General features: G+C 43.1%; 1 protein-coding gene across 1 annotated transcript in view; it reads right to left on the bottom strand.

Moving 5' to 3' along the window:
- The window catches only part of LOC126272080 (arrestin domain-containing protein 17), a 150,471-nt gene that overhangs the window by 23,944 nt on the left and 108,958 nt on the right, over positions 1-17,569 (bottom strand). Inside the window, exon 3 of the mRNA XM_049974642.1 lies at positions 14,245-14,465. Coding sequence (XP_049830599.1) covers positions 14,245-14,465 — 221 coding nt within the window. The remainder of the gene's footprint in view (positions 1-14,244; positions 14,466-17,569) is intronic.

The raw sequence follows: 17,569 nt of genomic DNA, 5'->3' as shown, positions 1-17,569 counted from the left end.
TGCTTGTCCCACTTAGAATAATATAAAGGTCGCACTTGTGGCAACAGGCGACAATGACAAACACAGTAGGCCTACAGAACAATAAATGAGTTGTCGATCGCTTTCGCATGCAGAGGTACATGAGTGAATCTGTGTGTTTATATTATTTTGATATCAACGTGGTAAGTCGCAATTCTATCCAACGTCACAAGAGTTTCTTCACGAATGTGTTGTAGCTTGCCACTCGATTAATGGTTTTTGTCCATACTTGCGCTTATTTTTTAATCATGTTTAAAAACATATATGCCTTCTGATACTACACAAACCCTTGGAGGCAAGAAAATAACTCAAATATTTCGTAAATTACGTAAGAAATGGATGCAAAACAAACAATATGCTTACGACGCGTGTGACGTTCACCTAGCTCGCCGCTTGGAGCGCTAGTATCGTCCCATCCATCAAACAGCAATGAATGTCGGGACTGTTATGTTGGACTGTGGTTATACTGCAGGGCACCTGTTGTTTTATTCCTGTACTGAATCTTGCCTATCTTGTGTGGTCAATTTCGTTCATATGTCAGCGCTAAAACTGTGTGTGTTGTGAGAGCGGTCTGCTATGCGAGTTGGTACTAGAACCGTTGATATTTTTGAAAACATCGGGTATCCGAGATAACAGTATTTATCAGAACATTATTATTCACCTTCGATATATCGAAAAAGGTATCCATACATCGATATATTGGCGGAAAACATATCTATATAACGGCCTATAAAAACATTGGCTGCCCGTTCTAAATATACTGACAGTTTTAGAGTTACATGTATTTAAGTATTGATTTATTATTATGCGATGGGGGACCCGAAAGTAATCGGAATCGTAATGCTGCACATCATGTACTTGTAGTAGCAGGTTGCGCCGCCAGAGGGTTGTAGTAGGACCTCCGCTGAGTCATTCTGCCACGCGGCATCACCCAATAGTGAGAAGTGTGGTTTCTTTGACTGAGTATGCGTACAGTGCAGACGTCACACGAGGAAATGGCTAGTTCTTACGAACAACGTGCAGCAGTGAAGTTTTGTTTCTTGCTCGGCAAGAACGTAGCAGAAACTGTTGCGATGATTCAGACAGCCTACAAATACCATGCTCTTAGTAAAACGCAAGTATATGAATGGTTTTCTCGGTTTAAAAAGGGAGAAATGGTGGTTGAAGATCAGCCCCGTTCCGGTCGACCTTCAACTGCTCGAAGCGAAGACAACATCGACAAAATCCGTGATATCATTGAAGATCGACACAGGACAATCGACCAACTCGAGAACCTGTCTGGGTTGTCCTGGAGCTCAATTCAGCGCATCTTGACCATCGATTTGGGGATGCGAAGAGTGGCAGCATAATTCTTGCCGAAGCTTCTTACCGGAAATCAAAGGGATCGTAGCGTTCAAGCTTGTCTCGAAATGAAGGACGTGTTCGAAGATGATCCACATTTTTGCGACAAAATCATTACAGGTGATGAGTCATGGTGCTATGGGTACGATCCAGAAAGTAAACAACAGTCATCACAATGGAAGTCACCTGGCTCACCTCGATCAAAAAAAGCTCGACAAGTGAAACCGAATGTGAAAACGATGTTGATCTGTTTTTTTTGACATCAAAGGGATTGTACGCTCTGAATTTGTCCCTGAAAACCAGACAGTAAACCAACAATTATATTTGGATGTTATGATACAGCTTCGCAGAAGTTTGTTTCGAAAACGTCGAGCTCTGTGGGTTTCTGGCGTGTGGTTCCTGCATCACGACAACGCCCCCGCTTACACGGCTCTCAACGTTCGCCAGTTTTTGGCATCAACGGAGACGACTACCTTGACCCATGCGCCCAATTCGCCGGATTTAGCACCCTCGGACTTCTTCCTATTCCCGAGGATGAAAAGAGACTTGAGAGGCAAGCGTTTTGCGGATGTGGAAGACGTAAAACGCGAGGTCATGTAAGAGCTAGCAGGTATCAAAGAGGACGAATTTAAAAGGTGCTTCGAAGGATGAAAAGAGACTTGAGAGGCAAGCGTTTTGCGGATGTGGAAGACGTAAAACGCAAGGTCATGTAAGTGCTAGCAGGTATCAAAGAGGACGAATTTAAAAGGTGCTTCGAACAGTGGAATGAACATCTGGACAAGTGTATTAATGCTAATGGAGAGTACTTCGAAGAAGATTAAGGTTGTGTTTGAAAACAACAAAGTATATGCTTTCTAGAAAGAAATTCCGGTTATTTTTGGATCCCCCTTCGTACAACCTCTGACAATAAAGTTCGGTGAGTGACGTCAGAACGGTCGATCGGGCAACACTAGCAGTTCACAACGCTGCACCTGTATAGCGGCCGGTGTTGAAAACTTGCCCCCACCGTATTTCAGTTGAGCATCGTGTGTGTTCCGCATTTAAAGCTGTTGGACAAAGTGCTTGTTCAGTGCGTTGATTCTGAACTGAGAACAGGACAACGAACGACCAAAGGATCAATTTAAAGTTTTGTTTTAAGCTCGGCAAGACACCAAAAGAAACGCATGCAATGCTGGTACGTGTTTATAGGGTTTATGGGGATCAAGTGTGTTTACGAATGGTTCGCTCATTTTCGAAGAGGCCGGGAAAGTAAAGGGTGTTTATAAATGAATATCGGGGATTTAACGCTTTATAATATTATATTAAACTTTACAGTTATAAATGATATGTCAAACGAAAGAGCAACTCAAATTGTTTTACAAAGAACCTTATAAATGTTCAATGTGAGCACCATTTGTCACACGGCACACATCAAGTCTATAGCCGAGTTCTTACCAAATGTTGATAAGTGTCTCTTCAGTGATTGCAGCAACAGCTGCTTCAATCCGGTTTCTTAATTCAGGTAGGACTGCCGGTAGCGGAGGCACTTACACATGATCCTTGATGAAGCCCCAAAGGAACAAACTCTCACGGCGTTAGGGTAGGTGAACGAGGAGGCCATGCAAAGCAAGCCCTGCCATTGGGCCCCTTGCGGCCTATCCGGCTCGTGGGTACAGTGAAGTTCAACCAATCACATACTTCGCTATGCCTGTGAAGTGGCGCACCATCTTGCTGAAAAATGAAGTTCTCTGGCTCATCTTCTTCCAACTGAGGGAAGAGCCATTGCTGTAGCGTATCATGGTAAGAAGTGCCAGTTGCAGTAGGTTCACCAAAAAAGAAAGTCCCATAAACTTCCTGCCGGGACATGGCACTTTAGGGGAATCTCGTTGGATTTGTACCACCTCGTAAGGTTTCTCTGAGCCCTAGATGCGCACATTGTGAGTGTTAACATGTCCACTAAGGTGAAAGGTCGATTCATCACTGAAGACAACATGATCCAGAAAATCTTCATCGTCATGAAACAACATTTCGTTTGTGAAGTTGGCACATAATCCATGGTCTGCCGGCTTTGCGTTTTCTTAAACTTGTAATCACAACTAGTCTTCTGGAGTGATTTCTTTGGGCTATGAGTGTACGACTCTCTCAGTCACTCAAAACTCTCTTCACTAACTCTTGGTCGTCCTGTGCTCTTCTCTTTCCAAAGGCAGCTGGTACCTTCAAATTGATGATACCATCTATGAATGTTATTATCACTTGAACGATCACAACCAAACTTCAGCCGGAACGCACGTTACACAGTAACTATAGATTCGGTCTTTGCGAACTGAAAAACACAAAACGCTTTCTGTTCACTAGTCGCCATCTTCTACTACCGCGCAGTCTAGCGGATTGCGGCGGAAACATTGCGCGCTGGGCTTGCATGAGCACTGGTGCCAAACACAACTGTCTGAGTTGCTCTTTCATTTAACATATCATTTTTAACTGCAAGGTTAATGTAATAAATATTATAAAGCGTTAAAACCCCGATATTAATTTACAAACACCCTTTATTTCTCACAATCCCCATAACGGACGACCGGCGACCGCTGTCAGTGACGAAAACATTGACAAAGCAAGGACATTAATCACTAACGACCGTCGATTAACTGTGCACATGATAGCGGATGAACTCCAGATGAACTGTGAATCAGTGCAACAAATCCTTACCCACGAGTTCGGGAAGAGGGAAACGTGTTGATGTCTTGTGCCACATCACTTGACTGACGATCAGAAGCAGGCATGTTTAGAGGCTTCACAGAATTTCGAAACGGTAGATGTGACACTCAAATTACTTGAACTGTATTGTAACTGAGGATGATACCTGGCGTCTGCGATACGATCCTGAAACGAAACTGCAACGTGTGGAAAGGCGTTCTCCGACATCACCTCATCAGAGAAAGGTCAGAGCCGAAAAATCACGCATCAAAACGATGCTCAACATTTTTTCAATAATGATGGCATTATCCACAAGGAATTTCTACCTGAGGGAACGGCGTTGAACGCTGCGCGATATGTTAAAATTTTGACCCGTTTCATGCAACATCTACGAAGGGGACAACTGCAGTATTTACAACAAGGTTCCTGGTTTTTTGTTCACGACAACACACACGCACACAGCCAATATCTCAAACAGTTCCTGGCAAAAAATACGATGGTGCAACTTGAACGTCCACCATACTAGCCGGATCTCCACACATACCTTACATCCCACCAACAGAGTATAATGATTGGAACAAAGAGGCCAGAATGGAATAATGTAGTATCACAGGTCCCACAAGGATCAGTATTGGACCCATTACTTTTCTCATTATATGTTAAAGATGTGTCTAATCATCTCCCATTGCGAATCTCTTTTATGCGCTGACAATCTTCAGTTATACCTAAGTGCAAGCCCAACAAACGTGCAGACAGACATCCAGATTTGGCAACCTTAGTTTTAAGAGGTGGTCAGATGACCTTCCTGCTGCCACCCCATACCCCTGGGACATAATTAGTGCACCCCTGGAGTCTGCATCTAGTATAATCCATGGAATACTGCGAACGTGTGCGGATGTCTGCGATCCGTGTAACTGAGGCGGAATGTGGGGACCAGCCCAATATTCAACTAGCGGGATGTGGAAAACCGCCTAAAATCCACATCAAGGCTGGCCAGCACACCGGCCGACATCGGAAATCTGCAAGGTGGATTCGATATGGGACCAGTGCGCCTACCTGAGTCCAGGAAGCAGTGCATTAGCGCTCTCGGCTAACCTGGTGGGTTGAAACATAATCCATCTAAAGCATGAGAAATCTTAATCACTCCCAGAAGACTCCACACTCGGCAGTAGGCATGTCATAGCTGCCTGGGGTGGCTTTGGCACAGTCAACTATTTGCTGACGACACCGACTGACTCACAATGAGGTTGATGGCTGATTTACCCATCAGCACATGACGCGCACCCACAACGACTAATTCAGTTTGACTAGAGAGTCGTTCGTTTACCAAGGAGTCTACTGGTCCCTATCTGTAGCTGAGCCGGTAACGAAACAGCTTATAGTTGATTTATACATAAATGATCGGAAAGGCAAAACACTTTAAAAAATTATCATTTCAAATGACATTCATACATATCGTCTCTCTCTCTCTCTCTCTCTCTCTCTCTCTCTCTCTCTCTCTCTAATTTTAAGGCGCACACGTTTTAATTGTGGACTTCGTGTTTTTGTGTCTTCTGAACTTTATATGTTGTGCTTTGTTTTCGTGACACATTGCACATGTTCCATGACAGCTCGCATATTTTTTCCACGAGTGTTCTTCCATAAGAGAGGCCAGATATCGGAAAGCGAAAAGTGACCTATTTTTTTACAATACCTGGACAGAGAAAGACCTTATTTTGTACATAAATTAGAACAGAAACGGTTGAAACAGTTTTCGTGAAATAACCTCTATTAACAGTATAAAAGTTGGCTGTACTGAAGGGGATTTTTCCACCTAGGCTGTATTTATTTAGGATCCTCCGTTCCAAAGCTAGTTTTGGCGTTTTAGGCCATTATACAGTGAATAGTTAGTACATGACGACTTCTTACTTCCTTTGGAATGCAATATACTTTAACGCAGCGAAATAAGCACTTGTCTACAGCTCACCTACGGAAGCCTAAGATATCGTACACAGTTTTATTTTTTATTTTATTTTATTTAGTGCGCTCACTCGAAGAGCAAGACGACTGTGAGAAGTGCTTTGTTGTCGGCTGAAGAACCGAAAGGTCGCCGCACTGAAATTGCTCGTATGTGCAACGCACGCGGAGCCAATTGTGTACTTACTAGAGCATGCCCTAACGGGTAAGATGAAGTCGACGTGACCTGCTGGTGACATGCTCCTTGTTGACAGTTCACTGTACTTCTCAGATGCCGAGCAGTATTCTTCATTACATACTGTGAATATGTGAGGGGAAAATGTTATAAAGTACAGGAACAATAAAAAATTGTCAGTCGTCAGAATGTATCGTGGGCTCTCAATGATTTTCAATACTGCATTAAAGTTAACGTAGTATTTTTAATCTATTTTGTGCCAGACTTTAGTTAAGTTGAATAGAATGTTCTCGAACCTGTCTTAATCAGATGCACTGTCTGCATTATTCAAGGATCATGCTGATCAATCCGGATACTGCTGGCAGTCTGCGCATGATGCTCGGATAGGCTGTTTTCTCTCTCTCTCTCTCTCTCTCTCTCTCTCTCTCTATTTTTTTTTTTTTTCAACGGGAACATCAGATTATTTGTTGAACTCTCAGAACAATTGGCGTTGTAGTTCTGAAACCTAAGTAACAACTAACCCCCCAAAAAAACTATGATTATTTCATGCACGACAATGCAAGAGCGCACACACGATTACGTCTGTGACAGTATTACGACGTGTTTACGATGACTAAAACTATCCTAGACTATGACAGCCGCACCAGTAACTACCCACACCCGAATCATTAATGGATCTAACTCCAAGCCAAAAATTCTGTCAGAGATAGCAAAGGACTTGGAAGAGCAGTTGAACGGAATATACTTTTGCTATTTGGGGAGCAAAATAACTGATAATGGTCAAGTAGAGAGGATATAAAATGTAGACTGGCAATGGCAAGGAAAGCGTTTCTGAAGAAGCGAAACTTGTTGACATCGAGAATAGATTTAAGTGTCACGAAGTCGTTTCTGAAAGTATTTGTATGGAGTTTAGCCATGTATGGAAGTGAAACATGGACGATAAATAGTTTGGAGAAGAAGAAAATAGAAGCTTTCGAAATGTGGTGCTACAGAAGAATGCTGAAGGTTAGGTGGGTAGATCACATAACTAATGAGGAGGTATTGAATAGAATTGGGGAGGAGGTTGTGGCACAACTTGACGAGAAGAAGGGACCGGTTGGTAGGACATGTTCTGAGGCATCAAGGGATCACCAATTCAGTATTGGAGGGCAGCGTGGAGGGTAAAAATCGTAGAGGGAGACCAAGAGATGAATACACTAAGCAGATTCAGAAGGATGTAGGTTGCAGTAGTTACTGGGAGATGAAGAAGCTTGCACAGGATAGAGTAGCATGGAGAGCTGCATCAAACCAGTCTCAGGACTGAAGACCACAACAACAACATTATATATGATACCGATTTTTTATGCTTCACTCACTATTTAAAATCTTTACCGCTAGATTATCCTGCTTAATGAATAGATTATGAATGCATTTTAAGTTTTTAAATTCAGAGGTTACGGTTTGGTGAGGAAAGTACGGTCCTGATTCGTGTTTTACTAACTGCACATCACAGTCTCGTTTTACATTAGGTACAGGTTCTTTACGTCAGCAGACGCACACGTCAGCAGAAATTTACACGCGGGGGAAAAGTAATATGTGTGTGTGTGTGTGTGTGTGTGTGTGTGTGTGTGTGTGTGAGTGAGTGAGTGAGCACGCGTAGAGAAGGTTGGGGGAGAGGGGGGGGGGGGGGCGGCGGAAGATTCTCATACAGCCAAACGAATTTGCTGAACCATAGTATTATTTCGATGCTGTAGGCCAAGTAATACTACAAGTAGCTAAAAGACATGTGCAAAAGCCATGGGAAATCACTTTTAGACTGTGTACTCCAGATTCCAAAGAGGGAGGGGGCAGTTGCCCTCTCTTGACCCCCACCCACATCCCTGCAGTGACTGATGGGGATTTCCATTACAGTAACGTCGATAGATCTGCGAGTTCATGGACTCTGGTGAACGCAACAACGCTTCATCAGAGAAAAAGAAAATATCATTTATGGGGCACGCTGGCTATAATGAAAGGATTGTAACAGGCATCAACGACGAGAACAGGTAACTGAATTGGTCAGTTGGAGCACTGTCGTCAGTCCGTAACGTTTCAGTTTGAGTTTGTGCTCAGTTCTGTTAGCTGATGCTACTGACAAAACAGTCAGAAGGGCTAAATGATACAACGATTTTCTTGGGACTTCCTAGTAACGCTGCTTATAGTCCCCAAAAACCGATACACCACGTGCCAGAATCCGAGGAAACGCCGGACAATTGTTGCATAGTAATGCGTTATAAGCGAATGTCTGGCTGACTTAATAACTACAACAATGAACTGGAGGAGGGAGTTGTCACTAAACAAGCGTCTCCACAGTTCATGAGAAGAAGACGTCTCGGAGGGAGTCTATATCTGAGTAAAGAATATTTCTCTGTACTCTAAATAAGTACCGTTTCGTTACTGCTTGAAACATTTCGTTACTTGCATGTCTCTTCCCCGCACGCAGTTCGTCGTACCGACTCGTTAGTTTCCGAATTCCTCCAATTTCTCATCAGCGTGCGGAGTCGGTAGTGACAAGGAGAGCGAATACATTTCCTCACTCTTAATGCTTTCTTTCCCGCCAACAGTTGCTTGTCGGGCTCGGGCACAGTCGCCAGTATTCGTGAACCTCCAATTCCTTAACACCAGATACGTTTCGTTCGTCCCGTGAATTCAAACACATAAGATGGCGTGACTGAATTGTGCCGGGAGCTGTGTATCTCGGACATCAATTACTTCGATCCACACTAAGCAGATTCAGAAGGATGTAGGCTGCAGTAGGTACTGGGAGATGAAGGAGCTTGCACAGGATAGATTAGCATGGAGAGCTGCATCAAGCCAGTCTCAGGACTGAAGACCACAACAAACAACAATACACTCCTTTCTTACTTCTTACAAAGTTTTCAGTTCGATTGTACAACTTATGTGTGATACGAGCTGAATTACGAAGTTAGTTCTATTTTGAAACTAGTTATATAATTCATACAAGTTGGTTGTTCTTGTGGTCTTCAGTCCAGAGACTGTTTTGATGCAGCTCTGCACGCTATTCCATCCTGTGCAAGCTTCTTCGTCTCCCAGTGCCTACTGCAACCTACATCCTTCTGAATCTGTTTAGTGTATTCATCTCTTTGTCTCCCTCTACGATTTTTACCCTCCACGCTGCCCTCCAACACTAAATTGGTGATCCATTGATGACTCAGAACATGCACTACCAACCGATTCCTTCTTCTAGTCAAGTTGTGCCACAAATTTCTTTTCTCCCCAATTCTATTCAATACCTCCTCATTAGTTATGTGATCTACCCATCTAACCTTCAGCATTCTTCTGTAGCACCACATTTCGAAAGCTTCTATTCTCTTCTTCCCGAACTATTTACTGTCCACGTTTCACTTCCATATATGGCTACACTCCATACAAATACTTTCAGAATCGACTTCCTGACACTTAAATCTATACTCGATGTTAACAAATTTCTCTTCTTCAGAAACGCTTTCCTTGCGATTGCCAGTCTACATTTTATATCCTCTCTACTCCGACCATCATCAGATATTTTGCTCCCTAAATAGCAAAACATATTTACTACTTTAAGTGTCTCATTTCCTAATCTAATTCCTTCAGCATCACCTGACTTAATTTGACTACATTCCATTATCCTCGTTTTGCTTTTGTGATGTTCATCTTATATCCTCCTTTCAAGACACTATCCATTACGTTAAACTGCTCTTCCAAGTCCTTTGCTGTCTCTGACGGAATTACGATGTCATCGGCCAACCTAAACGTTTTTATTTCTTCTCCATGGATTTTAATACCTACACCAAATTTTTCTTTTGTTTCCTTTACTGCTTGCTCAATACACAGATTGAATAACATCAGGGACTGGCTACAACCCTGTCTCACTCCCTTCCCAACCACTGCTTCCCTTTCATGCCCCTCGACTCTTATGACTGCCATCTGGTTTCTGTACAACTTGTAAATAGCCTTTCGCTCCCTGTATTTTACCCCTGCCACGGTAGCAGGCCTATGCAGTGCTGCGCTTCTGGGGGAACGCTGGGGATTCGCACCCCTAAACTTTTTCGTTGACAAAGTAATTTTTTTACAATGTTGAGAACTTGGAAGAATGCCAAAGATTTAATTCACGGACGTAATTTTTTATTTCATTTTTTCGTGTTCGTAAGTGCAATACAAACGATACCAGTGCAATTTTTGGAGCGAAAATCGATGTCATTGACTGTTTCAAGCATTTCGAAGCTGCGGCAACCATTCTCGACAACTGAATCTCTGGCAGTCAGTTCGACACGCATGTAGTGCCTACGCCCTCTAATAGTGGGCGATGGCAGTGCTAAACGGATATGCGTACACTCAAATCGCATGCTTCATTTGAGGTGATATAAACTGAAGTGTTCTATACTACTTTCTCTTGTATGTTTGTGTGTTTCTCGGTATCGCTTGCTTCATTTGAGCCGTAAAGTCAACTGAAGAGTCCGGTTTTTTTTTTTTTTTTTTTTTTTTTTTTTTTTTTTTTTTTTTTTTAAAATAGTTCGACATGTTGATGACTCCAGAATGAGATTTTCACTCTGCAGCGGTGTGTGCTCTAATATGAAACTTCCTGACAGATTAAAACTGTGTGCCGGACCGAGACTCGAATTCGGGACCTTTGGTTGGTAGAGCACTTGCCCGCGAAAGACAAAGGTCCCGAGTTCGAGTCTCGGTCCGGCACACAGTTTTAATTTGTCAGGAAGATTCATGTTGATGATGTCATGGCTAAAAGCAGATGGGTGGTATCCCATGCTTCAGTTATAACTAATTTTCGCTGCATTATATCCCATGTCGGAGCACCCTCAACCTTTTGTTTTAGGAAAAAAGCACTGGGTCTACGTGTGGGGCGGCGAAGAAGTTGTCGAATGAGTTGTTTGAATGTTCATTTCACGTAACAGACTATTGCCGATGCAACATATGTGGGACGGCGAAGAAGTCGTTGTTTAATGTTGAATGAAAGTTGAACATTGCCACCTTAAATCACGCGAGCCTGGCAACTAATTTGGTGGCCAGTCAGAAAGCGAAGGGAAACTTACTGACCTTAGTTCCCAGTCTGCACGGCCACATTCCTGTACAGCCCAGCTAAACGAAAAATATCCATAGTTCTTCACGGGATTAGGGCTGCTTCAATAAAATTTAAAGTTCCAAACAAGATTTTATTATCTTAAAGGCTCACACAAATTACTCGACACTTCTGAAAATGCTAAAGACATTAAATATTGTTAATTCAGCCAATCGTTTAATAGTTCAGAGGCGACTTCTACAGCAAGTTCCTCCCGAATAGTTCATTACTCTAACTAACGGTGCTCTATTAATAGTTCGCAATAATGTTAAAAAAAAAAGATTAATGCTCGCCTTAAAAGTGGAGTTAGTCACCACTTGCCACGCGGAATTATACTTCACACGGACGGCACAATAACAGTTTGTTACCGAAGTCTAAACGATCCAGGACGGTGTACAGTCCTCGCGATTTTCAATGTCCGTTTACATTGCTAAGTACGCGCATGTCACAGCCCGCTATGACGTCACCCGAGGCGAGGCGCGATCGGACGTTAAGCTCGCGTGGACTAGGCGTTGGTCTAATGCGGAGTGAGCTTACTACTGCCTCTGCCGCTCTTTTTATATAGCTCCGGCGCGTACCGCCAAGAGAGCATCTGTTCTTTCCATTCCTATGCAGATGCCTGCAGCCTCCAAATGATCGCTATCTCAGGCACATAATCTTAAATATCACATTTAATAATAGCTTTACAAACTTCTCAATTTTTGTATACATACATCTGAGCAGTACAGAAGCACGTAGAAAATCTCAGCCCGCTAAAATTAAAACTTTACTCTCTAGAATTTTTACAATGGAACTAACGGTAGATTGTTACCTCTGAACCATAGCTTTATCAAGACTTGTATCAGCTGTTAATTATGCTACAAGACTAAAACTTGGTGTAGCTTTGTTAATTGTCCTATCTGATCATTGGTTTAAAGAATTTGTTTTATCATTAAAATTTAAAGTACTTAATCTATAATGCTTATGTACATTTTACTCACAAAAGTAGTTTTTACTAAATTACTAAAAAACTAGAAGAGGTAACTGATTGTGGTATTTCCATTATTATTATTAGGGTGAACTGAAGCATCCTACCAATTTTCAATATTGTAGCTCTATTATTTCGCGCCTCTGATTTTTCCGAAAAACGCGGATTCTGGAGTCAATTTTAGTTTTATGGTTTTGGAAACCAGCACCACTCATTAATGACTTCTTACTGCACCTTCTCACCAAATTTTGGCTTCCTAGCGTCATTATTTAGCGCCGCCTATTTTTCTTTCAAAACGTGAATTTTACGTAAACTACTAATTTTATAACATTAAGATTTGTTATCTGAAACATTATTACATAGAACTATACTTTAACAAAGTTTTACACACAAATCTTAATTTTTTACTTTTATGTTAAATGTGGTGCAATACTATATGCAGGCGCGTTACGATGACGTGACGCTACTAGCAGTGAACTAGGGTAAGTCCCGTGCACTCGCTCGCCTCTGTATCTTATACATGATACAGCGCTTGCTTTGCTTCATACGTACTTATAAAAAAATAGGAGACCTTACTTTCGGGGTTACCCTCGTGGAAGAAAACAGTAACCTTTTTTTCCTGACAGGAGGTAATAAAAATAAGTGATTTGTATCGATAATCGTGTACAGTCAGAGTACGGCCTACAACAAGTTTCAAATAATCATTTTACGTAGTTATTTATTATTTAGCGAACGTGGTTTTCAAGTACAAATGGTTTCATGTTTTAACACATACTGACAGAGATAAAATCAACATACATTAGAACACATAAATGATGTCTCGTCTTATGGACATTCAATTAAGGATAAAGTAGGCATACACAGGTTGTTACAATAACGTATCTTGCCATAGATAAGATAAAATTATCATACAGAAATTGTTGCTATAAGGTCATTCAGCAATCACATACATGGAATCTATAGAGTCTCTTTAAAGTTCTATGTCTAGGTTATCCATCCACTCGACGGCTGCAGGGGAGGCTGCATAAAGTTCTCGAATGGATCCTTTAAACGCACGTTTAGGGCATTCCTGAATGATGTGCTGGGTCGTTTGCTCTAGGTGTCCACAATCGCACTGTGGTGAATCTCGTATGCCCCATCTACAGAGCATCTCGCCACTTCTGCCATGACCAGTTCTGAGTCCGTTGAGTATAACCCAAGTTCTTCTTAGCAGGTCTGTACCAGGTAGGTTTCTACCAGGTGATATTTCATTGCAGTTCTTGGATAGTCCAGTCTGAGACCATTCATTTTTCCACGAATCCATAGCATCGTAAGACGTAGCCATAAGGTTTTGAGCTGTTCTCCATGGTGGTCTTCTAGATCTTAGTCGGGAAAGATTTGGGGCAATGTCCTGATGGATTGGAAGGCTGGTGTTGGAGGAGATTTTACGCCATTCATTAACTAAGGCGGTTTGCCGCCTAAGATGTGGTGGAGTTATACTGCAGAGAACAGGAAGCCAAGGTGGTGGGGTGGATTTAATGGTTTCAGTTATGGTTCTCATTGTATTGTTTGGTTGAGTATCAACTAGACGTGTGGCTGCTGTTAAGCCAAACAGGGCTGCAATATTCCGCAACACGGTATACCAACGCTACAGATAAAAATCTTCAGAGTAAGTACATCAGCTCCCCAGCTGGTACTGGCGAGCTTTTGAATAATATTATTTCTTGTACATATCTTAGCAGCAGTATCTATTAGGTGTGGTTTGAATGTAAGCGATCTATCCAATTTAATACCAAGATATTTTGGGTTTGGGTTATGCTTTAACTTTCTACCAGCGAAGGTAACGTCAAGGGATCGGGTTGCCTGTTGGTTGCCCGATCCCTTGATGTTACCTATGCTGGTTTTACGTAGTGACATGCAGTAACGGAGAACTAATACTTTGTAAGATGTATGCGCCTCGACAATAGCGAGTACATAAGGTACAAGATGTAGTCGTCACATTTAAAGCAGTCGCGTGCAGTATCGTACAGTAGTGGTACTCACGGCGAGTGCGGCGGGCTCGAGGTTGAGGTCTATGGGGTTCATGACGATGAAGACCTGCTGGTTCTTGTGCGTGAGGCCCGAGGGCTGTCGCAGCGCCGCCTTGCAGAAGTACTGCACCCAGCCGTGCTGGCCCAGGAACGTCGACGGCAGTCCCAGCGGCAGGCCCAGCTTGAACGGGAAGCTGTGGATGCCCGCGGACAGCATCACGGCGCCGCGCTGGCCTGCCCAACACAAACGCCACACAGAGCTACAGCGAAGCCCAAAACTGTAGCTACACTCGTGCTCATAAATTAAGGATAATGCTGATACACAGTGAAACAACGCTCTGGTGGGCGGTTTGGGTATGACCATGCGGTGCATTTGACCTGTGGTCGTCGCACGGTGGCGCTGGCAGCAGTCCACATACGCAGAGGTGTGTTGGTGCATGTCAGAGTACAGTTCAGCGAGTAAGTGTGCAGACGTTTTCAGACGTGCTAATGGTGACTGTGTGATGAAAATGGCTCAAAGAACACATATTGATGACGTTATGAGGGGTAGAATACTAGGGTGACTGGAGGCTGGTCAAACACAGCAGGTCGTAGCACGGGCCCTCCGTGTGCCACAGAGTGTGATCTCGAGATTATGGCAACGATTCCAGCAGACAGGAAACGTATCCAGGCGCTACAGTATGGGAGGTCCATAGCGTACACCACCATAAGAAGACCGATATCTCACCATCAGTGCCCGCAAACGGCCACGGAGTACTGCAGGTAGCCTTGCTCTGGACCTTACCGCCGCTACTGGAACAGTTGTCTCCAGACACCCAGTCTACAGACGACTGAACAGACATGGTTAATTCGCCCGGAGCCCTGCAAGGTGCATTCCACTGACCCCTGTTCACAGGGGAGCCCGTACAGCCTGGTGTCAAGATCACAGTACATGGTCATTGGAACAGTGGTCCCAGGGTATGTTCACGGAAGAGTCCAGGTGATTCTTGCCGGTTTTCATCTGACGTGAACCAGGAACCAGATACCAACCCCTTAATGTCCTTGAAAGGGACCTGTATGGAGGTCGTGGTTTGATGCTGTGGGGTGAGATTATGATTGGTGCACGTACACACCTGCATGTCTTTGACAGAGGAACTGTAACAGGTCAGGTGTATCGAGAAGTCATTCTGCACCAGTATGTCTGTCTTTTCAGGGGTGAAGTGGGGCCCACGTCCCTCCTGGTGGATGATAACGCACGGCCCCATCGATCTGCCATCATGCAGATGTATCTTGAAACAGAAGATCTCAGGTGAATGGACTGGCCTGCCTGTTCTCCAGACCTAAACCCCATCGGGCACGTCTAGGATGCTCTCCGTCGACGTATCGCTGCACATCTTCAAACCCCTAGGACATTTCAGAAGCTCCGACAGGCACTGGTGCAAGAATGGGAGGCTGTACCCAGCAGCTCTCGACCACCTGATTCAGAGCATGCCAACCCGTTGTGCGGCCTGTGTACGTGTGCAAGGTTATCATATCCCATATTGATGTCGGGATACATGTGCAGGAAACAGTGGCGTTTTGTACCACATGTGTTTCGGGACGGTTTTCTCAACATATCACCAATACCGTGCACTTATAGATCTGTGTCGTGTGTGTTACTTATGTTTCTATACTATTAGCACCAGTACTGTGTAGTGCCACGTTTTGTGGCACCACATTCTGCAATTATTCTTAATTTATGAGAATGAGTGTAGTTCAGTGTGAACACAATAAAGCCACTGAGTATGAAGTCTCTTGAATGCTGGACTCTGTACGTAGGGGTCCCCAAAAAAATTTCGGAGTCGTATTTTTAAAGCTATATATTTTCAAATTGTTTACAAAACAACCTTATCCTCTTCAAAATACTCTCCATTCCAACTAATACATTTGTCCCACCGGTGCTTCCACGGTTCGAAACATGAATTACAGGCCTATGGCGAAAGAGCACAGAGCCGTTGTAGGCACGTGTGTTTCGGAGCACACCATTCAACGCACATCGTTGAACAGGGGGCTCAGCAGCAGACGACTACTACACGTTCGCACGTTAGCCCAACGACTTCCTCAGTCAGTACCTTCACTGCGCGATAACAACGGTGAAGTCACTGATGACAGTGCCACTAAAGCAGAGTTATTAAACACGGTTTTCCGAAACTCCTTCACCAAAGGAGACGAAGTAAATATTCCTGAATTCCAATCAAGAACAACTGCCAAGATGAGAAACATAGAAGTAGATATCCTCGGAGTAATGAAGCACTTTAAATCACCTAATAAAGGCAAGGCCTCCAATCCAGATTGTATACCAGTCAGCTTCCTTTCAGAGTATGCTGATAAAATAGCTCCATATTTACAATTATATACCATCACTCGCTCACAGAAAGATCCGTACCTAAAGACTGGAAAATTGCTCAAGTCACACCAAAACCCAAAAAAGGAAGTAGGAGTAATCTGCTGAATTACAGGCCTTTATCACTAAAGTCGATTTGCAGTAGGGTTTTGGAACATATACTGTATTCGAACAAGTAAATCGAAGAAAACGATTTATTGACACATTGTCAGCACGGTTTCAGAAAATATCGTTCTTGTTAAACACAACTAGGTCTTTATACTCATGAAGTAATAAGTGCTATCGACAGGGGATGTCAAACTGATTCCATATTTTTACACTTAAAGAAGGCTTTCGACACCGTTCCTCACAAGCGTCTTCTAACCAAACTGCGTGCCTACGCAATATTGCCTCAGTTGTGCGACTGGATTCGTGATTTCCTGTCAGAGAGATCACAGTTCGTAGTAACAGACGGAAAGTCATGGAGTAAATCAGATGTAATATCCGGCGTTCCGCAAGGAAGTGTTGTAGGCCCTCTATTGTTCCTGATCTATATTAACGACATAGGACGCAATCTGAGTAGCCTTCTTAGATTGTTTGCAGATCATGCTGTCATTTACCGTCTTGTAAAGTCATCAGATGATCAAAACGATTTGCAAAGTGATTTAGATATATGTATGGTGTGAAAAGTGGCAATTGACTCAGAATAAAGAAAAGTGTGAAGTTATTCACATGAGTACTAAAAGAAACCAGTAAATTCTGATTACGCGATAAGTCGCACAAATCTAAAGGTTGTAAATTCAACTAAATACTTAGGGATTACAATTACAAATAGCCTAAATTGGAACGATCACATAGATAATATTGTGGGTAGAGCAAACCAAAGACTGCGATTCATTGGCAGAACACTTAGAAGGTGCAACAGGTCTACCAATGAGACTGCTTACACCACGCTTGTCCGCCCTATTCTGGAGTACTGCTGTGCGGTGTGGGATCC

This window comes from Schistocerca gregaria, chromosome 5, assembly GCF_023897955.1.
Source record: "Schistocerca gregaria isolate iqSchGreg1 chromosome 5, iqSchGreg1.2, whole genome shotgun sequence".
In the NCBI taxonomy this organism is placed as follows: Eukaryota; Metazoa; Arthropoda; class Insecta; order Orthoptera; family Acrididae; genus Schistocerca; species Schistocerca gregaria.
Note: the sequence above shows the minus strand (reverse complement) of the source record. Positions and strands in the feature narration are given on the sequence as shown.